This window comes from Talpa occidentalis, unplaced genomic scaffold (assembly GCF_014898055.3).
Source record: "Talpa occidentalis isolate TD23 unplaced genomic scaffold, MPIMG_talOcc4v2.1 talOcc4.7, whole genome shotgun sequence".
NCBI classification, from domain to species: domain Eukaryota; kingdom Metazoa; phylum Chordata; class Mammalia; order Eulipotyphla; family Talpidae; genus Talpa; species Talpa occidentalis.
The window spans coordinates 59,798,613-59,821,948 of NW_023605083.1; the positions used below are offsets into that span (position 1 = coordinate 59,798,613).

Here is a 23,336-nt window from a genome sequence, read left to right on the forward strand (position 1 = left end):
AGTTGATATTAAAATGCTATATCACAGAAGTGAAATGAAGGTTTCTTAGCATAATGGTAGGAAGTACCTGGGATATCTGGTATGTTTTCTCTCTGTATCTGACAAACAGTAGGCATTTAATAAAGATCTTTTGAATTAATTATTTTGATGAACTATCAAATCAGTAATCCCTCAGTTTTGCATGTTGATTTATTAATTTTTTTGAGTACTTAACTAAGTGACAGCTCTTGCTGTTATGGTACATATATTCTAGTAAAATCAGTCAATGAAAAAATATTTTTAAAACCACATAATAGTAAGTGATACATACAGAATTGTAATAAGATGAGGTAATGTGATAGTGCATGAGTGGGTGGCTGCTTTTAAATTGACTGGTCACAGAAGACTTTTCTGAATCAGCTGTCATTTAAACTAAATCTGAATAATAGTAAGCATTTTGAGATGAGATTTTTTTTCTGTAGGGAAAGATCTTAAAGAATGTGTTTGGAGAATCAAAAAAAAAAAAAAAGACCTGTCTTGCTGATCCTAGTAGGTTGAGGGGTACTCCTACTCCTTAGGGGTACTCCTACTCCTTAGGGGTACCCCCTAAGAGGTTTGAGAATTAAAAGCAAGAGGCCAGAGTTTATAAGACTTTGAAGTAAACTGGGGTTTTTCAAGGTAAAATAGGGTGCCATTGGGTGCTTTTAGGCAGGAGAGAAAGATTATTTCTTTTATAACTTAAAAGGTCAGTTGTCTGGGACCTCCCTAGTGGCACAGCAGGTTGAACGCAGTGCTGTGAAGCTGTCCGTAGCCTCTGCAGAGAGGGTTCGATTCCCGGCCAGCCAGGGGGAAACCCACATGGTGTGGCAGACCTCTCCTGTCTCGCCTGCTGCTCCCCTCAGCAGTGTATTTCAATACGTCTGCCTTTTCTGCTCCCCACTCTGTCTCTGGTGAATTCTCTTGCCCTCCCGTGCTTCTGGCCTGTACCCCAGCTCTTGTATGTATGTATGTATGTATGTTTAAATAAATAAATAAATACATCTTTTAAAAAAGAAAGTCACTTGCTTAGTACAAAATGGATGGTAGAAAGATGAGCAAGAGTGAATGCAGGAAGACCAGTTAGGAGACTTGTACAGTAATCTTAACCAGTTGAGACTTTGACCAGAGAAATAGGAGTGGAGAATATATGTGAAGTGGGTAGATTTGAAGTGGTACACTTGGGATATGATTGAGAGTTGTAGAGTTGAGAGCATTTTTTTGATTGGTTGGAATGGGGAAAATTGAGAAATCAGTATTAAACCTAGAATTTGGTTGTGTAAATTGTGTGAATTTTTGTATTTTTTCCCTAGACATGGAGGTCTGGGAGAGAAGCTGCTTTGGGGGTTGGAGTGGTAATGTAAGACAAATCAAGATACCTGTTAACATTCAAGTGGAGATGATGAAAAAAATTGTTTTGAATCTCAATTCCAGAGAGAAGTTTGGAGATAGAGGTAGGAAAGTAGTCAAATAGTATATATGCTTGACTTCAGTCCATGAGACTGAATGAGACCATCTAGCAGTCTTTTTCATGCTCATTCTTTGAAAAACCTAAGCCCTGATGCCTAAATTGTCTGTTGTATGTGATTAACTAGAGTTGAGGAAACTTTGTGAAAAGTTGCTACAACCTAGGACTCAGTCCTGGGCAGCTCTAACCTTGAATTGTTAGATTGAAATGGTGAAAATGTCAGTCAAGGAGCAACTTTTTAGGTAGGAAGAATCCAAGAGAAGAAAATTTTCAGGGAGGAGGAATGAATGGAAGAAGAGGAAGTAGAGATAGTAACATGGACTTACATTGTTAAATCTCTCCTTTTTAAATCTCTCCATTGTTAAATCTCCTTTTTCCTGATATAGTAGCGGTTAGCTGTTTAGGTTAAAAATGTGAAAATGGTCAGTGATTCTGAGCTTCCCAGAATGTGATTGATTTGCATTAAAAATCAGTCCAGAATTGTGAAAAATATGTGTGTAATAAGTGTATGTTTTGTAATGAAAACCAACCTGAGTAATAACTCCCTGAGATCATACAGTCAGTGTCTTAGTACTTTCAATATTTGTGGAAGATATCTTGGTCATCTGTTTCTAAGTCTCTCATCCAGTAATCTTTCTTTCTGCTTTACTGAAATTCAGACCCATGACTAGTAATTAGCTTTTATCATTACCAGTAACTGTTGTTCAGATGCCCCAATAATCTGTCGTTAATATCCCACTTTACCTTGCCTCTGATTATAATTCGAATGAAATCTGTAATCCATTTGATCATATAGTTGCTTTTTTGTTTTGTTTTGTTCTGATGCATACTGGCCCTACCCTCACCTTATCACTTCCACCCTTGCCCAGCTAAAATAGGATCAGCGATCATAATCTGCTCCATTGCAACGAGTTAGTTTAGGCTTACTTGAGCCAGGCTGCCTGAGTTTTAATCTTGGCTGTTTTACTTGCTATATTACCTGCTTGTGTACCTGTTTCCCTTGTAAAGTGGGGATACTGCCACCGGAAGTACTAACCTGATAGCATTGAATTTGAGGGTATATAAATATGAGGTATTACATAAAGAGAACCATGACATTATTTGGCAGCATGATGTTACCACTCCATCATTCTTGTTTGGGAAACCTCAAATGTGATGTAATTCAACTATGTATTTGCACCTGTGCAGCTAGGAAACATACCTGTCTCGTGTAAATTTGTGAACATTAGCCTCAGTGAGACACTTATATAGCCTGACCATCATACACTTCACTACTTCTTTTATTCTCCCACTGCCATATGCAGATTTCATATCTCCTTATTTTCGATTTATCACCCTAGATTTTAGATTGAGAATATAGAAACTGTTGGAACAGAACTTTCACAAGTTAGCAGAACTACCTGCTAGCTCCTTTTATTAAAGATGGCTATTGTAGATGGTGTTAAGCCTAGCCCTCTACTTTTCCCTCATATCCCATACTCTGTCCCTGTGTAGTGCGTCTCTCCACTACTTGTCTTTTTCTCTTCTACATCAATTTCTCCATTTCTAGGGTTTACACACTTTTACCTTCTTAATAGAATCCTCATTTGTCTCCACTTTCCATTTTGGCCACTGCATCATTTTTCTGTTCCTCATGGTAAAACTTAACAGTAGCTTTTGATTTTGTTTATTTTTCCTCTCTCTTTTTCAAATACATCATAGAATTTCTAAATTAGGGGAGTGTTCTCTTACTTTTTACTTGTCCTTTTTTTTTTTAAAGATTTATTTATACAAGAACGGGGGTACAATCAGAGGCACAGGAGGGTGAGAGAATTCACTAGACAGAGTGGGAGCGGGAGAGGTCAGCTGCGCTATGTGGGAATCTTCTTGGCCGGCCGGGAATCGAACCCACGCTGCAGAGGCTGCAGGCAGCTTCATAGCGCAGCGCTCAACTTGCTGCGGGCCACTTGGGAGGCCCACTTGTCCTGTCTTGAACACAATGTAACCCTGTCTATCTTAGCAATAGAGCAGCTACAAATGACTAATAAATGAACAGGTCCTAGATACCTAAACAGGTAGATAAAAATTTTCATTCTCCTCCTTTTCTCCACTCACTTGTTAAAGTAAGTGACCTTTTTTTTGTTGTGCACTAGAACACTCCATTCCTCTGCCTATATTAAAACTTCTTAAAAGTTGTAGGTATCTTTAGAATCCCTGCTTTTCTGTATACTTAATCTTCAAAATCTCTCAGTTTTGATGAAATCATACCATTAAGAATATATTTTATAATAGAATACATTATAGGTTGACTTAGGAGCCTAAATACCATGGTTTCTCTGGGAAAAAAATAGTTTCGGATTTCAAATTATATATAAAATAATAACCTTTGGATCATGAACACAATTTGAGGATTGATTGCTTTTGTTTACTGTCTATTCACACATTATTTATGCTTCACTTTCAGTTATTGTTTTAATAAAAACTTATACTACATTGTTTATTTTTTTTTAATAATAAATTTTATTTTTATATTCCCCATACAATTGCAACCCCCTTAGCTTATACTGCATTGTTTAATTCCTTGGGTCCAGTGGAGAGATTTTCCTATTGCATTGAAGTCTATTGATATTTTTATTTTTTAAATATTTTTATGCATGCAAGAGGTGGGGTGCAGGCCAGAGATGTAGGTGGTGAGAGGATTCACCAGAGACAGAGTGGGGAACAGAACAGGCAGATTGACTGAAATACACTGCTGAGGAGAGCAGCGGGCGAGGCAGGAGAGGTCTGCCTTGCCGTGTGGGGTTCTCCCTGACTGGCTGGGGATCGAACTCGTGCTGCAGAGGCTGCGGATTGCCTCAGTGCAGTGCTTAATCCCCTGCGCCACCAGGGAGGCCTTACTGATATTTTTATAATCAACTTTATTTTCAGAATTAGTGGGGATTTATTTGGGGGAAAGAAATTCAGAAATACTCTTTAGTGCCTGTGTCAGTTTCTCAAATGGAATTACTACCTAAAGAACCAAAAAGGGAAAAGTTTTGCCTATAGTGAAAATGATAAAATCCTTTTGTAAACCTGTTTGACTTGGGAATCTCTCTCCTTTGCTAATAGTTGTCAAATTTAGTTGCTCTTATTTTTTAATCTGCTGAACTATTAGAACTACTGGTAGTATTACCATCTAGTAGTATTAGAACTACTGCCTTAGACTTTTTAAATAATGAAATCTCCCAAAATTGTACTGTTTTCTTGTGTAATAATAACAAGAAATGGTTTGGGAGGGGTACAGTATAATTTTTTTTTTCTTTTAAACTTAAATCTTCCGTTAAATTGCTAAAATAATCTAGGTTCACTATAAAGTATAAAGTGAAGGTTTTAGACTCACTCATTTTTTTAATATCTAAATGTATTACTTAAACATGAATACACTATGCTTTGTTTAAGCAGCTGTCATTGTTTTTCTCTTAATGATGGTTGTTAATGTTTCATTCATTTTATGTGTATGCATTCAGTGAATACCTCGCATGTATAGTCATCTTTTTTTTTTTTTTAAGTATTTTATTTTTATGCATTCAAGAGCTGGGGTACAGACCAGAGATGTGGGGGAGGGGTGGTGGTGAGAGGATTCACCAGAGACAGAGTGGGGAACAGAACAGGAAGATTTACTGAAAGACACTGCTGAGGGGAGCACTGGGCGAGCCAGGAGAGGTCTGCTGCGCCATGTAGGTTGCTCCCTGGCCGGGATCGAACTTGTGCTACAGTGGCTGCAGTTAGCTTCATAGGTTGCATCTTAACCCCTTGCTCCACCAGGGAGGCCCCATCGTTCTTGTATTACATTAAATGGATGCGTGGAATGTTCATAAAGTAATTTTTTATCACCCTTCTACATTTCAAGGCTACCCATCACAAAGCTTGCAGGTTTTATTTCATAGTATGTAATTGTAATAAGGAAAATATACTTTAACATTGAGAAAACTGGATTAGCTCATGAATATCTTGTTGCTGATCTAATCAACAAGTGGTAGCTCTAGAAATCTTAAGCAAAAATGCCGTGTAAGAAAACTGACAGAGCAGGGCCTCCCCAGTGGCCCAGTGGTTGAGCGCTGGGTTGTGATGCAGCCTCTGCAGCGCTGGTTCGATCCCGTCCCACATGGTGCGCAGACCTCTCCTGCCGCCCGCTGCTCCCCTCCGCAGTGTGTTTCGTCGGTCTGTTCGTTCCGTTCCCGGCTCTGGCTCTGGTGAATTCTCTCACCTTCCCGCGCTTCTGACTGTACCCAGTGCTTGTATAAATAAATAAATAAATCTAAAAGGAAAAAAAATAACACTTCTATTAAAAAAAAAGAAAAAAGAAAACTGACAGAGCAAACCAGCATACTGTTGTTGTGAGAATATAATTTATAATATCATTTTGCTTGACATTGGAAACATACAATCTAAATTTGAAAAGAAGTTACTTGGCCTGAACTAGAGTAGTCTTGTGGGAATAAAATAGTGTTCACTTTGGAAAATAGATGGTTAAGTTGGCATCACTGGATAAATGATTTGATGTGAGAAATAGGGAGAAGAGACAAGCCCCTCACAAGGGAATGGGATGAAAAAGAGTAACTGATCAACTTTTATGTTGGTACTTTTTAAAGAGTCCATGATATTGTCTTGCTTTTGGGGAAAAAGAATAAAAGGCTTGTCGACTATGTTTAATGTTAGCTATGGAGTATTTTTGTTATTTCGCTGCATAACTTCATGAGATAAGTGTGTAGCTGGAAGAAAAGTTTGATTTATTAACCTTGGATATGGTAGCCCGAGTTATTTACTGGACTGTAGTGTTTTGTCTAGATTAACTTGGTTGAAATGCCTTACTGGAACTGGGCATTGGTATCGGACAAGGCCCAGTTATGTGATTTGTGAGCACATCCATTGCTGGCCATAAACTTGCCAAGGGAATGCATGTGTAGAATTGCTGCCTATTCTTTCTGTGCAGCATTTAGAAAGATAAGTTTTCTTTATAAACTGTTTTAGTTTGTGTTCAATATAATCAACTTAGGGAGAATTAGACAAATTGGTCTAGAAGCCATCATTCAGCAAGCACGTTATGATTAAAATGCTTATGGGACATCCAGTGAAAGACCAGGTGGAGAGAGGGGGTTTGCATAACTGAAGGTCAGGAGGCATGCAGATGACATCTAGAGTGTTACTAAAAGTAGGAATAGAGGCCTCTCTGGTGGCGCAACGTGTTGAGATGCAACCTATGAAGCTAACTGCAGCCACTGCAGCACAAGTTCAATCCACAGCCAAGGAGCTACCCACATGGTGCAGCAGACCTTTCCTGACTTGCCCGCTGCTCCCCTCAGCAGTGTATTTCACTCAGTCTGCCTATTCTGCTCCCTACTTTGTCTCTGATGAATCCTCTCACCCCCCACACCTCTGGCCTGTACCCCAGCTCTTGTATGCATAACTAAATCTTTTATTTTTTTTTTAAAGTAGGAATAGATAAGATGGTTTATTCTGGAAGTTTATGGAGAAGAAAAGGTAGCCAGCCTTGGGCATAACTAGGAGTAACACTTTAAGGGCTGGCCACGGAATAAGATTTCAGAGAAAAGAGAAGGGAGGAAAGCTAGAACAGTTTGGCATTGTGGACGCCAAAGGAAGACAGTGTACAAAAGAGAGACAGGACAGATAAAGAACTAAGAAGTATCTGATTAGAGGTTGCTAAATTCAGTGATATGGTGAGAACAGTCTCCATAGAATAGTGGGAGTAGGCACTACTGGAGAAACTAAGCAGCAAAATGAAAAGAGTCCTTCTGTTCATCAGCACTATATTGTACTCTTATATAAGTGAAGTGTTTGGCTAATTTTTTGAAAAATGCTTGAGACTACAGGGAAGAGAGTGTAGCAGAAGACAAGGGTTGTACGGGTTTTTTGCTTTTTGAAGGTCATAGAGTTGGCTCTGTTAAAGTGTGAATGGAAATAAACTGGTTTTGAGGGAGAAGTTGAAAATAAACCCGGAGTAAGGGTAGAAAACAATGAATCTATAATTGCAGACTATTGGAGGAAACTGCTAAGAGAACCAGAAAACAGTTGGAAAGAATTCAGTGTCTGTAGGTTGCAGAAAGTTTATGGTGAGTTCTTCTAATGTTGTATTTGTTTTGAAGTAGAAAATGGTCATCTGCAGGGGTGGGATGTGGGGTGTTGAGTATGAGACTTAGAGGAAAGTACAGGTTTAAAGTAACCTCTTGAAGAGTGGAGAAAAGGACTAACCAGGAAAAAGAGCATTTGTGGGTACCTTTTCTCCAATGGCATTTTAGAAGGCTGGATGTAAATAGGGTCAGGAAGTCGGTTGGTTAATTAGTTGGAGGTGAGATTTGTCAGCTAATTGTGATAGGACAGTATGACACCACAGAGAAGCTGAAGTAATAAATTTTATGTTGAGTACTGATGGATAAATTCAATTTGAAATTTTGCCTGGCAGAAGCAACAGAAAGACAAGCAAGAATGTGATATTAGGAAGGGAAAGATAGAAGCAGTGACATTGGTGTCTGTTTTTAATAGAGCTGGCAGTTAAGATCAAAGTGAAAGTAGGAGATTCTGGGTAGGAAGTGTGTGTGTATCTGTGTATATATATATATACACACACAAGTTAAATTGAGAGAGATAATCACTTAAATCTGTCTGTTAAGTGTTGACTCATCCTGAGTTGTCTGTAAATGAGATTCCTGCTTGTTCCTTGTTTTCTGCTTCATTTTTTATGTTTGTTTTTTATTTCCATTTTTCACATATTTCTATGGTGCATTAATTTACTTGTTAAATATCTGTGTACCTTCCCAAGAACTGGATTCTCTCATAGAGATACATGGTCTGTAATTCATGTGTGCATTTTACCAAGCAATCACAGTTAAAAAATATTACATCCCATGGTCTCACTCATAGCAGGAATCTAGAAAACTTAAATAAGGGACCAGGAAAATGAATAACTATAAGAAAGTGAAAATCAAAATCAACAAAAAACTATGAACCAGAGACACTCTATGGGGGGTGAGGGGTGGGGAGGGGAGGGATTGGGGTCAAAATAAGGGGGTTGCAATTGTATGGGAATATAAAAATAAAATTTATTTAAAAATAAATAAATAAAAATATTACATTCCTTCTCTCCCACAAATAAAAAAGCATGAAAGGAAATGTATCATGATAAAGTCTTTAGCCATACTCAGATACCACTCAGTTGACTTTGGGCAGGTCATTTAGCAAAAAAGATAGTAATTTTCAGACTTTATTATTAAGAACCCCTTTACACTTAATTGAGGACTTGAGAACAACACTTGACTATGGCTTGTATTTATTAATATTTACTGTATTAGAAATTAAAATAAATTTAATGTATATTTTAAAATAAGACATCTTTATATGTTACAGTTAGTACATTTTTGTGTGAAAAATTATTTTCCAAAACAAAAAGCAGTGAGAGGACTGACATTGTTTTGCAAATTATTTAATGTTCGGCTTAATAGAAGATAGGTGGATTCTCAGCTGCTCCTGCACTCATTTTTGTGATAACACAACATGCTTTGTACCTTCTGGAAAACTCAGCTGAATAATTGTGAGAAAATGAGAATGAATAAAGGCAAATAATGTCTTTTGACTTTGTGGACCACCTGATAAGTGTATTAATGAACCTTTAGGGATCCCTGGGATAACCTACGCTCCTTTGGCCTCCATTAGCAACATAGAAGTTCAACTACATAGTCTTTAAAGGTTACTTTATCTCAGAATTTAGATAATAACTTTTATTTCTCAGTCCCATAAAATGCTAACTGAATGCACAGGTAAAAGCAAACCCGTCAACATAAATTTTTTTGAAGGAGGGGCAAAACCGAGTTATTTAAAAAGTTATGGACTCCTTGTGCTTTTTTATTCAAAACTACACCTCACATAGGATTTACCACTTAATAGAAGAATAGTGTGTAGCTAGTTGTCATTGGAAACTGCAACTTTAAGCTAAAACTACATGTGAAAAAACCAGATCATCAGTCATTTTGTCTAATGTTTTCTCATCAACGTTAAGACCAAGTTATTTGAGGACTGGCTGTACTAATATGGATAGAGACATGGAATTTATATCCAGTTTACTGATGTTGAGTTCAGATTTTCAGAGTGCTTTTTAAAAATCATTACTTTTTTACCTTTGAAATTAAGAACAGAAGAAAATATAGTAGGTTGCAAGTCTTGAAACTATTGCCACTTTGGGAAACAAAATAGAGGTGATGCTCCTGATCTATATCAGAAAGATCAGTGTAGCAAGGGCGATTTATATGGTAGTTGCACAATATTTTGAGTCAAAGAGCTGGTTTTGGGTGTCAGCTTCTATTTGGTTAGCAGTGTGATTTGGGGAGATAATTTAATGTCTCTGCTATTTCCTCAACTATAAAACTGAATGGATGGTATTCCTATTTGTCCCAGAGTTTTGAGTATTCTGTCACATGGAGTATGTTAATGAACTTTCTGAAGTTGTGTAAACATTACTTTATTACTTTCAAAGAATAGACCATTGCTTTTTATAAGAAAGAATGCTCTGTTCCTTTTTTTTTTTTTTTTAAGATTTATTTATTTATACAAGCACTGGGTACAATCAGAAGCGCGGGAGGGTGAGAGAATTCACCAGAGCCAGAGGGGAGGGCCGAGCAGGCAGACTGACGAAGTACACTGCTGAGGGGAGCAGCGGGCAGCAGGGGAGGTCTGCCCCCCCACCTCCCCGTGGGACCCTAGATGGCGGCCGGGGATCGAACTGGCGCTTTGGAGGCTGTGGGCAGCTTCGCAACCCAGCACTCAACCATTGTGCCACCGGGGAGGCCCTCTGTCCCCTTTTATAAGACAGTTTTTCATATAATGTTTAAAACTAACAGCTTAGACATTATAACAAGTATTCTGGGAAATTGAAGGATGTGGAATTTGTCCCCTTGATTCTTTTGTCTTTAAAAGTAATGAAACTAGGGCCTCCCTGTTGGCTCAAAGGGTTTTAAGTCTCAGAGCTGTGAAGCTGTCCTAAGGAGCTAACCCACATGGCAATGCACACCTCTCCAGTCTCACCTGCTGCTCCCCTCAGCAGTATATTTAAGTCGCTCTCCCTGTTCTGCTCCCCACTCTATCTCGTGAGTCCTCTAACCCCCCCCTGCATTTCTGGCCTGCACTCCAGTTCTTGTATACATAAATAAATAATTTTAAAAAATACTGATAATCAGGTTCTACCCTCACAAATTATGTTTTAAATCAGTCCTTCTAAAGCCCCCGTGGGTTATTATAATAAAATATTGCGCACTTTTAAAGTGGTTCATTTGCCTTTTATTTTATTTTTTATTTTAAGATTTATTTATTTATTTTTTAAGATTTTATTTATTTATTTTATACAAGCATTGGGTACAGTCAGAAGCGCGGGAGGGTGAGAGAATTCACCAGAGCCAGAGCAGGGAGCAGAGCAGGCAGAAGGACCCAAGACATTGCTAAGGGGAGCAGCGCTGCAGAGGCCGCGGGCAGCCTCGCAACCCAGCGCTCAACTGCTGCGCCACCGGGGAGGCCCAGATTTATTTTTTTTTATACAAGAGCTGGGGTACAAGCCAGAGGCGCGGGAGGGTGAGAGGATTCACCAGAGACAGATCAGGGAGCAGAACAGTCAGACGACAGAAGTACAGTGCTGAGGGGAGCAGTGGGCATGACAGGAGAGGTCTGCTGGGCCACGTGGGATTCTTGCCAGCTGGCTGGGACCGAACCGGCACTCAGAGGCTGCAGACTGTTTCACAGCACGTAGCTCAACCTGCTGCACCACTGGGGAGGCCCTTCATTTGTCTTTTAACTTTCACATGTAACTACATTGAAGTTTTCACAGATTGTAGATGAGAGCTATTTCTTAGACCATTTAGTTTAGAGAGCTTTACCTTCTTACTCTATAGAAGATAAGCCTGTAAAGAATTAAAACTTTCATATCAAAACCTTTATTTAGGGCCTCCCTGGGGTGCAGCGGTTGAGCGCTGGGTTGTGAAGCAGCCCGCGGCCTCTGTGGCGCTGGTTCAATCCCCAGCTGCTCCCCGGCCACCAGAGGAGGGTCCACATGGCGTGCAGACCTCTCCTGTCACCCGCTGCTCCCCTCAGCAGTGTACTTCGGTCCTTCTGCCTGCTCTGCTCCCCGCTCTGGCTCTAGTGAATTCTCTTGCTCTCCCACTCTTCTGACTGTACCCAGTGCTTGCATAAACAAACAAATAAATAAATAAATAAACCTTTTTTAAAATATATTAAAAAAAACCTTTACTTAAAATAGATTTATCAAGTCAATTGGTAACTTTTTAAAAATCTATATATGCATAATAGATGGTGAAACAGTTTATACCTGTTGTGTTTAATAATGTGGGTTACTGGGTCTTTTTGTATGAGGAAGATGATATTTTAAGTTTTGAGCAGCATAAATTAAAATACATGAAAATTTCATCTTGCATTATTTATTTGGGTTCCGGATTCCCACTTGTTTAGATTTTAACAAAAAAATCTTTGTTTTTCCTATAGGTGAAAGCACTAAAAGAGAAGATTGAATCTGAAAAGGGGAAAGATGCCTTTCCTGTAGCAGGTCAAAAGTTAATTTATGCAGGTATGAATTAAATTTGAAATTAATGTGCCATTTTCTTACAGTGACATTCTTTTAGTTTGGGAAATTCTTGTGAATTGGAGTCTATATTAAGTGATTGTGTCAGAAACATGATTGTGCAGATTGAAGCAGGGAGAGAGCAATCATTTGAATGTGATACTGATGTTCAGTGTTTTCACATTTGCTTTCTATGTATTTACATCCAATGATGTTAGTTTTGTCTTTGCAAGCAACATAGAAAACTACCATTTGTATTTTTAATTAATCTGAACTTTTTTTATCTTTTGAATTGAAACTCTTTATACTCACTTAGGTTCATTAATGCACTTATTAATTATTCCTGTGAAATAATCATTTCAGTGAATCTGTTTTTTAAAATATCAAAATTGGGGCCTCCCCGGTGGCACAGCGGTTGAGCGCTGGGTTGCGAAGCTGCCCGCAGCCTCTGCAGCGCCGGTTCGATCCGTGGCTGCTCCCCGGCCACTGGAGGAGGATCCCACATGGTGTGCAGACCTCTCCTGCCGCCCGCTGCTCCCCTCAGCAGTGTACTTCAGTCCTTCTGCCTGCTCTGCTCCCCGCTCTGGCTCTGGTGAATTCTCTCACCCTCCCGCGCTTCTGACTGTGCCCAGTGCTTGTATAAAATAATAAATAAATAAATAATTTAAAAAATATATATCAAAATTGATGGGAGAACATAGAAAACCTTGTATGTTCAAAGAGCACTATAAATAAAGGGAGAAGAAAAGATTAATATTCATATTATATAAAGCTTTTAAAAATACAAGGATAGAGGGCCTCCCTGATGGCGCAGCCGTTGAGCATTGGGTTACGAAGCTGCCCGTGGGCTCTAGGTAGCTGAACCTTAAATAATGTTTTTCTCTCTTAATGTGTTAGGTAAAATCCTCAATGATGATACTGCTCTAAAAGAATATAAAATCGATGAGAAAAATTTTGTCGTGGTTATGGTGACAAAGGTAAGTGTCAGCTTCATTCTGTTTATCTTTCTGCATGTGAGTCTTAATAAAAGATTGATCACAAGTCCAGCCTTTTAAGTGAATACAGTATATGCACACCCATAGTAATGTGTACTTAACTGTCATTAAAGGTTATTTTGTAGTTTTTAATAAGGGTGCCTTCAAGGAACTTGCTAAGTTTAAGTTATGTATTAGACCTGACAGACTCCTCAAGGCAGAAAAACCATGTAGACTCTTCATTTTATCGGTATTTACAAGTGAGTGGAATAGAGTGCAGAAACTGGGAAAGAAAAAAATGAAAAGGCCACTAAAAAAATGTTGAACTGTTTATGTAAGGAAGTTTTTAACAACACATTTTTTGTGACTTACAGAGGCTTTGTTCATACATAAACTTCTTTAAAGACATAGAAGTCTGGAGTGAAGTCTTAAGTCAAATAGGAGTGGTGGTTCATGTCACAAAATAATTGATACATGCAGAATAAAATAGTTGAACAAATAAATTTTAATTGCTGCATGCACTTGTACTGAAAAACAAAAAGCAGCTCACCAGCTAACATGTGTGGACTTAAGCTTTTACAATCCCTTTAACTATTGATTTTGCTGTATTTAAGTGCTTACTCATTGCATGTTAAACTTTAGAAATAGAGAAGCAAAATCAAATGAGGAAACTTGGTCTCATCTAGTTTTTGTGTGTGTGATCAAATACTTAACACAAAATTTACCAATATAATCATTTTTTAAGTGTAAGATTCAGTGGCATTAAGTACATTCACATTGTTAGGTATCCACCACCATCAGTCTTCAGAACATCATTTTTCTCCCACAAACTGAAACTCTGTACCCATTAAACTAATTGCCATTTCCACCTCCCCCCTCCCCAAGCTCCTGGCATTCCTATTCTATTTAGTCTATGAATCTGACTACATTAGGTTCCTCTCATCTCAGTGGAATCATAGTATTTATCCTTTTGTGAGTGCCTTATTTCCTAAACATAATGTCTTTAAGCCCATGTTGCAGCATGAACCAGATTTTTTGTCACTCTTAGTGCTGAATAACATTTCATTGGCTTGTTTAGTTTTTCATACATAGTGCATTATAGAAAATGTGATAGCCACGTGTTTGGATACGTATTTGCTTTTGGTCTTATTTCCTTTAGTGTAAGAGTAACTCGCTATTTAGAACATAACTAAAAATTAAGCAGAATAGGTTTCAGAATAGCTGCATGCATTTGAAGAATAGTTATTTGGAGCTGAGGCTGTTCTTATTTTACATAGGATTATAATAATGTTCATGAAACAAATTACGTTGCATTTTAATCCTATCTTCCATCAAAAGTTACCTTTGTTCTTAGTAAAATTATTAGCTAAATAGATAGCATTGATAGGCCTTAGAAAAAAATAAACCTCAAATACTATGATTTTTGCAAATATGTAATTGCTTTTTTGCTCTGTAGGAGCCTTTATTGTCCTGCTTTTAGCTCAGAAAGTGCTGAGCATATTTATAACTTTATCTAGCCTTTATTTTTATGTTTAAGTACATCTACATCTCAAAATGTTATGTTAACCTCTTTGTACTTACTGGTTTGAAACCAGATGGGATTTCCTCCCTTTTCTAAAATCAGCAGGATACCTGGTGTGTTCAGTAGTCATATTTCTGCTTATACTTTCAGTTTAAGAAAGTTATTTTGGTAATACTTTTAAGTGGCAAATACTTTGACATTAGAATCAAGCAACTTAAATAAGGAAGTTTATTGGGTAGGAAATGTGTTTGCTGTTGTTGCCCTTTTTTTTTTTTTAAAGATTTATTTATTTTATACAAGAATTGGAGTACAGGCCAGAGGCACAGGAGGGTGAGAGGATTCACCAGAGACAGAGTGGGGAGCAGAACAGGCAGACGGGCCAAAATACACTGCTGAGGGGAGCAGCAGGCATGACAGGAGAGGTCTGCTGCACCATGTGGGTTTCTCCCTGGCCGGAGATTGAACTCGTGCTGCAGTGGCTGTGGACAGCTTCATAGGTTGCATCTTAACCCCTTCTGCCACCAGGGAGGCCCCCCTCCTTTTTTTTTAAGATTTATTTTATTTATGTATAAAAGAACTGGAGTGTAGGGCAGAGGTGTGGAGATGAGAGGATTTACCAGTGACAGAGTGGGGAGCAGAACAGCCAGATTGTTAGAAAATGCACTGCTGAGGGAAGAAGAGGGTGAGATAGGAGAGCTCTGCTGCGCCATGTGGGATAGCTCCCTGCCTGGGGATTGAACTCAGGCCACCACAGTGGCTAGGGATTGCTTGATAGCACTGAGACTTTAACCCCTGTGCCACCAGGGAGGCCCCTGTTTGCTTTTTGTTGTTGTTGTTGTTTTAAATACATTCTCTGTATTTTAAAATGCTCGTTGTTCAGTTCTGGGCTAAAGCTCATTGAGGTTGATAAGATTAGATGTGTTCATTGCTTTTAAAGTGTTTAGAGTGATTGAGATTACTAGTATTGATCATTTATTATGTCATGTTAGAAAATTATTTCCAAGCTGTAAGTCCACATGTGTGTTAATGTTTGTAGTATCCTGTAACAATGCAGTCTAATTAGAAATTGGACAATCATGTATTTTATCATAATTTATTCTTTTGCTTTTTGATGTGTTTAGCCAAAAGCAGTAACGACACCAGCACCAGCTACAACTCAGCAATCAAATGCTGCCACCACTACCACAGTTAGTTCCTCCACAACACCAACTGTGGCTCAGGCACCACCCTCCACCCCTGCTTTGGCTCCCACTCCCACACCACCTGCATCCATCACTCCAGCTTCAACAACAGCATCTTCTGAACCTGCACCTGCTAGTACAACTAAACAAGAGAAACCTGCAGAAAAGCCAGCAGAAACACCAGTAGTGGCTACCAGTCCAACATCAACTGACAGGTAAGAACTGAATTCAAAGAAGTTGTATCTCAAAATATGTTTATAATGAGAACTTAGGCATGTATTTATTTGAATTATTATCTTGATCAAATTGACTTTGTAACTACAGTCTATATGTGCTTAAATGTCCATAATCCAGATTTCTATACCACGCATCAATTTTATTTTTTTCTTGTAGGAGGAAGGGAAAGAGGGTTAAAATCATTATTTGTTTTGCTAGAAAAGTGAACAAAAACAAATAACCGAAGAAAATTATGACATAACTAGACATAAGAGTGTCAGTAGCTGATCTTACCTTCCAGTATCATTTATATTAAATCTATATTCTTTCATACATACTATAAATAATTCAATGCTGGTAAATATTTCTAGCTGTGTGTCTTTTTGTTTGGGTCTGACATTATTAGCTCTTAGAAACTTTACAAAAGAAACCTTAGAATTTCTTAGGATTTTTTCCTTATGTAAAATGTGGATGATAATAGGTCCTATCTCATAGAGTTGTTATAGAATTAAACGAAATTATAAACCTAAAAGAAGTGAAATACCACATGACACACAGCATGTGCTGAATAAGTGTTAGCTGTTGCTTACCCCTTTGTTGAACATATGGATTGTCTGAATTTTTCACTGTGTTATCTGTGTCTTGTGAACTTAGGTACAAACTTAAGCTTTTACCGCTCATTTCTTTAAAACAAACCAAGAAAAGTGTTAGGATATTTGGGGAGCAAGAAATATTTTTTTTAAAAGATTTACTTTATTTATTTATGCATACAAGAACTGGGGTGTAGGTCAGAGGTGCAGGGGATGAGAGGATTCACCAGAGACAGAGTGGGGAGCAGAACAGGCAGATTGATAGAAATACACTGCTGAGGGGAACAGTGGGTGAAATGGGAGAGGTCTGCTGAGCCATATGGGTTAGCTCCCTGGCTTGGGATTGAACTCATGCAGCAGTGGCTGGTGATTGCTTGATAGCATTGAGACTTTAACCCCTGCACTACCAGGGAGGCCCCAAGAAATAATTTCTAGTGGGAAGTTGGCATTTGGACCATTGAGCAGTTTCAGACAAATTTTTACTCCCAAGCAATACAATAGCCATAGCAAATGCTTTCATTTCACTTGGCTAGAAATAGTACAAGAGAACCCTCCTTTATCTAAGAGAGCATGGGTTATATTTTGTCCAGTGTATACTGGCTCTGTTGATATTTCATGACTTCAGTATAACTCAAATCTTAGTGGCAGTAGTTAGAGTTCTTGAATCAGAACCTGACACAGTGGAAAATTGCAACAACTGAAACTAATCACTGACTTACAAGGAAGTTTATGACGTGTGTAACAGTAATCAGAAAGAATGTAGTCATGACCCTTCACTGTGGTGCCTATAAGTGTGATTCTGTGATTGTTCCCGTCAACTGTGTTAGGAAAAGATCTCAATCACCTAGTTTGTTTGCTTAGATCACTTTCGTTTTAGAAAAACCACCTGTTACATTGCAAATTCCACTTGTGCAGAAGGAGAAGGACTGTACTGATTGTATTTGAAGGCAAATTGCATTGGTAAGGGCATGACCGGACCTGACATTCATTTTAGAGAACAGTGCTACTCAAAATGTGGTAGTCAGTAGGCAGCATCAGCATCACTGGGTATTTGTTTGAAACGAAGTCTCAGACTCTGCCCTATTATTTCTTAGGGTGGAGCTCAGGGACTATATTTCAACAAGCTTTTCTGCTGAATTCTTCAGTTTTCCAAAGTTTGAGAAGCCCTCATATCCAATGCTACAGGCCAATTAAAGTATGCCATATATATGCATATTAGATGAATGTGGTTTCAAAGCTCTGTTACTAAGTGGAAAAAAAATCAGATTGCAAAGCAATTTAAGCAGCAACCATAAACCAAACAAAAGCCATAAAATAGCAATGCATGTTTTCTGTGGGTATGCTGTTAATGTAGAAAGACAATAGGAAAGTAGCTATATCCTAATAGATTTAATAGGTTTCCTCTGTACATGAGGAGGGAAGAAATGGTGAAGCAGAGTCAAGATCGAGGAATGGCAGTTATAGTATACCTCAGTCTAATCTGTAATGTTTAAAAAGAAATTTTAAAAATAGCATGTACCAGTGGTTCAGTAAAAGAACAGTAGTGAAGAGGACTAGTCTGTAAGACACTAAATGTGTTTATACATGATAATGATAAAACATTTAATAGGACTTTTATTAGAAAGACTTATTAGAAAGATGCTCTGTGAAAGAGTAGTCTAAAAATAGACCTAGGGGCCCTCCCTGGTGGTGCAAGGGGTTAAACACCACACTATGAAGCGATCCACAGCCTCTGCAGCATGAGTTCGATCCCTGGCCAGCCTGGGAGCAACCCACATGGCGCAGCAGACCTCTCCTGACTCATCCGCTGCTCCCCTCAGCAGTATTTTTCAGTCAGTCTGCCTATTCTGTTCCCCACTCTGTCTCTGGTGAATCCTCTCACCACTACCACCCGCCCCCCCCCCCCACACCTCTGGCCTATATCCCAGCTCTTGTATGCATAAATAATCTTTTTTAAAAAATTAAATAAAAATAGACCTAAACACATACAGTAATATAATATGTAAGATAAAGATGTTGCTTCATGTCGCTGTGGGAAAAATGCTATGGGGATAAAAACTTTAGCATCTGGAGGGGGAAAGGATAGATAACTCATATTTTATACTCATAAAAATGTATTCTAGATGGATATAGATTTTAATGTAAAGGTGAACCCTAACATAGAGGAGAGAACATGGGAAAAATAAAATCCTTTGAGAAGTTCTTCCTAAGCTAAATAACCAAAATAGTCAGAAAAGAAAAAAGGTTAATAAATTTGACTTTAAAATTGAAACTAAAAATTCCTTATTGAGAGTTTGATTTCATAAATTAAGTGGACTACTGTGTGTTGGTTGGAAAAACAGATGTGCTGCCTTGAAACAAAAACTCAAAAGCAAGATACAAGTTACATAAAAACTGATAGTGGTTGTCTGGGTAGAGGGTCTTAGGCAAGACCTTAGTTTTGCCTATTTTTTTTTTTTTTTATATTTTGTCTTGTGCATATGTTAGTATTTCTAGTTAGTGAAGATACTGAAAATATTACATGAAAGGATTGTTATAATAAGCATATTGGGTGTCATGAAGTCAGGCTCTTGCTAAGCACTTTATTAGCAGTAATCCTCTCCACAACACCTGGGATAGATGCGTACAGTTTTTGACTTCATTGTATTAATGAGAAACTGAGTATTATGTGAATTCAAACTAGAATTCAAACTAGAATTCAAACTTGCTAAACTAGAAGGTTTTTCTCAGGACTGAAGTCTACTGTTTAGTTTTTTTAAATGGGAACAGAGGTATAAATTCGTGTTGTGTGTATGTTTTACTCTGAACTGATAACTGCTACCTAAACAGTTTTGTAATCTTAAGTTTGTTTTTCTTTGATCTGTTATTTATGGTTTTTTGTAATCTTGTTTGTTTTACTTTTCAGACTGGTCTTCCAGTCTGTAAGTTTACCTACAGAAACTTAGTCCTTTCAAACTCATTAGTTTTAGTTGTAGTTAGTATTTATTCTGCCTTTACGTTTTTTGCTTATGCTGTATCCCTTAACTTGATTGCTTTAATTATAAGATCTAACTGAAATTATACAGTATAGATTCTTCTGGGTCTTTTCAGCCTCGTGTGGTTTCAACATGTGCTATATATTGGTATTATATTTCTGGGCATTTAAAAAAATAGCAGTTGCAGAATAAAATGAATATTAAGATTGAAAATTCTTCCCAACTATCAATGCTATGGATAAAACTTAGGAGTTTAATCTAGAAGACTGTTTAAACAAACTCAGTAGCCAGAAACTTACGTATTTCATTAAATCAGAGAGTTTATAGATTGGACATTTATTAAACTTTAATACCTTTTTCCCTCCTTGGTTTCAAAAATGATTACCATTATTTAGTAGTTCTTTAGCCTACAGGCAGGGTGGTTTAATGTAATACCTTCTGATTAGTGATTTTATGAAAACCTTTTACAGTACATCAGGAGATTCATCTCGATCAAACCTTTTTGAAGATGCAACAAGTGCACTTGGTAAGTATCCACATTGTGAATAACCATGTTAGATAGGGAAGTGTTTTTTAAGTTTCGTTTTTTTCAATGGTGACAATGTATTAATTTTTATGATTGTTTTTATTCAAGCTGCTGAATGATTTAGATAATTATTAGTGTTATTAAACACCTTTTAAATTTGCATTTTACATGTTCTTTTAAATTGTATTGAGTTAAACATCCTCCTTTCCTTAAAGCAAACAATTTTTTCTTTTCTTAATATGAATTTTGAATGAGGTCTTAGCAAAGTTTGATCTCTGTGCAGGCTTACTGCAAAGTGTGTTTGAAATGGTATAAAATGTTACTAAATCTACATCATGTTTCATCTTAAAGAAAGATGAAACAGCCTTCATTCCAGCCTTCATTCCAACTTGTGGTCTATAGGTTTCCATCTTCAGCATGTTTGTATTGTACTTGCAGCAAAAATGCCCTTTTTTCCCAACCTTTAATTTTTCCCATTGAGTAATGCCTTGCCCTCCAGTCACATCTCATCTGTCAAAATCAGTTCTGCTTTTTTTATCCCATTTTCCTGTTGCAACATCTCTGGTACTATTCCTCTTGTGCCTTTTAATTATTGGTCTGTTGACTGACAACTCCGTTCCTACCCTTGGAAGCTTTTCAGTTCCTGAAATGGCTGGAAGGTAGAAGGAAACAGGGATAACAGCCACTTCAGTGGAATGCAGTTCTGGGTTTCTGTTTAGCTGCTGTAGCAGCTGGGTTTCAGCAGTACTTTATAAGCTCTGGGGTTGGTCATCTGACCTAACAGGATGTGAGATCCATGGTGCCCTCATTGCCATGGGAAATGGTTACTGGTTAGCTGTTGCATCCAGTGGCAAAATAGTTACTTAATAATCAGCTACCAAACCCACATTTATATCTTTAAAGAACTGTTACCTGGGGCTGCTTTGTTGCTATATGAGTATGAGAGAGGGACCTGTAAGGAAAACATTGCTCTGTTTCTAACAGGGAAAGGCTTACTTAGGAAATTGTTGCAGAGATATTGAAAGGTCTTGAGGATTACTCAGAGGACCAGTAAGATGTTCTGTAGCCTCAGAACTGGAACTGGCTGCACTTTTGCCCCTGATGCTATTGAAGCCTTTGGCCACCACAACACACTGCTGCTTTACTAGTACTCATGACGCTGCGGAGCAGGAGCCTAGAGCCCCACCAGCTGCCACTACACCTGCACCTCTGATGGTGATGTCTTCCCTTAATGTCTTACCATTCCTGGAGCAGCCATATGAAATTTGTGGTTTCAGGATCCCTTAGCTTATTAATCCTTAATTTACCAGTCTTTTTGTTGATACTTTACTGTGGTTTGTTTGGTACCACTTTTTTGGAGCTATATTTTTGACTTCCTTCTCTGGCTTTTTAATGTGTGTGTGTTTTTTTTTTTTTTTTTTTTTTTTTTTTTTTTTAATTTTACCTAGAGGTGTGTGTGTATTGGGGTTGGGGGGGTTGTTTTCTTCTTCTGGTTCTAGTCTAGGGCATAACTCAAAAGTTCAAACTTCAGGGATGGCAAATGCCACCCATGTACTATTAAGGATTCCCAAAATAATGCTGCTACACCTCTCCCTTGTGCCTTCCACACTCAACTTTTTCAGCTGTTCAGCTGGAAAACCTGCCATCTCCACAGACCCCTTAGGGCCCTTGTTGACGCATCGTTTATTTTCCTGTTTGATCCTTCTCATTCATTCCCTCCTTTCCTTGCATCATCATTCACCCTCTTCTAAAACATTGTTATCATACTGACCCTCTGCTTCTCTTGGCCCACTGAAGCCAGGAGTCCTGTTGCTCCTTCTTCCTAATGTTTCTGGAGTATTGTTTCAGTGACCTTATTTCAGGTCCTTACCTCACTGATAATCTTGCATTATCCTCTTCTCTTTATTGCCCTAGTGGGCTTTGAAAAAAATCAGATCTAGTGAGGTCATTGTTAGTTTCCATCATAAGTTCTTGTGACCTAGGCAGTAATTCCAAAACTCATTCTTAATGACGTGTGAGGTTCTTTACCACAACTTCTTTAGACTCATTAACTGCTTTTGTTGTCCTTAATCACTATACTTTTTCTGCAAGTCATTTGTCCTTGTACTGTCATGATTAAAGCAGTATCAAACTGCATATGGGCATTTCTTTATGAGTTTTTATTACTTAAATAGGCAGGATGATTTTAGAAGGGACAGCATAATGATTAGGTATGGGAATTTCGAAGTCAGGTGATCTCTGTGTCTCTGCATTATGACTTTCCAGCCAGATACCATGATCATATGATTGATCTCTCTCACCTTTATTACCTTTAGAAGGAGGGGGGAAAAAGCCTTTCTCATAGAGTGATTGAGAGAATTAAATGAGAAACATAATGTTAAAATATATAGTGTAGTTCTGACACGCCATGCTCTTAATTTTATGTTGATACTGATTTCTGTATCTGGGAATTAGACTGCTGAAAGCATATTGCCACTTGAGTGACTTGGTGCTAGGATTCTATCAATGAGTAATTTAAAAAGTCCTTGATGGAATGGGAAAGGAAAGTTCATTACTCTAAACAAGATGTCAAATGCTGAAATTGCTCAGTGATATTTTTGTAAGTTATTCTTTCATTGCCTTTAAATGCCTTTATTGAAAATTCTGCACCAAAAAAACCATTTAACTGTCATATAAGTGTCAGGAAAGCAAAATGGCATGATCCCATGCACATATCAACCTGTATTCAGGTGGGGGAAAGGAAATATTGAAACAAACTAAATTAAATGAATGCTATTAAGAAAATGAATAGTTTCCATAAGTAAAAATGGCTAGCTAGCATTTTTTGACACTAAATGAACTCTCTGAGACCATAACTTCTAAATTGAGAGCTAGACTATATAAAGGCACAAACCATCAACTTGGTGTGAGTAAAGGTTGTGGGGCAGAAGAAGGCATGGCTGTGGAGTAAACTAGAGAATGTTGTGGTCGAAGTGTGGTATGGGGAGGGTGTTGTGGACTGAGAACTTAAAATGGAATAAGGTTTCCTTTTTTAAAAACTTTGTGGCTGACTGAAGACTGAATTACAGACTTGGGGGCAAGAGAAAGGAAGCAAGGTATTATCTAGACCAGAGGTTGTGGTGGACTGGTCTCCAGAGAAGGCAGTGGAGAAAAAGGGAACCAGGTAGATTTTAGATATAATATAGAGATAGGTCCTAAAAGATACAGTAGTACATGTGGAAGGAGAGGAAAGGGAATTGAAATCACTGAGGTTTCAAGTTCAGTCACTTGGATGGGTA

At 38.0% G+C, this 23,336-nt stretch overlaps 1 protein-coding gene across 1 annotated transcript in view; it reads left to right on the forward strand.

Moving 5' to 3' along the window:
- RAD23B (RAD23 homolog B, nucleotide excision repair protein) overlaps window positions 1-23,336 on the forward strand; it is a 40,644-nt gene that overhangs the window by 4,440 nt on the left and 12,868 nt on the right. The window contains exons 2-5 of the mRNA XM_037495269.2: window positions 11,999-12,080; window positions 12,972-13,051; window positions 15,692-15,966; window positions 20,003-20,058. Of these exons, the coding sequence (XP_037351166.1) occupies window positions 11,999-12,080; window positions 12,972-13,051; window positions 15,692-15,966; window positions 20,003-20,058 (493 nt within the window). The remainder of the gene's footprint in view (window positions 1-11,998; window positions 12,081-12,971; window positions 13,052-15,691; window positions 15,967-20,002; window positions 20,059-23,336) is intronic.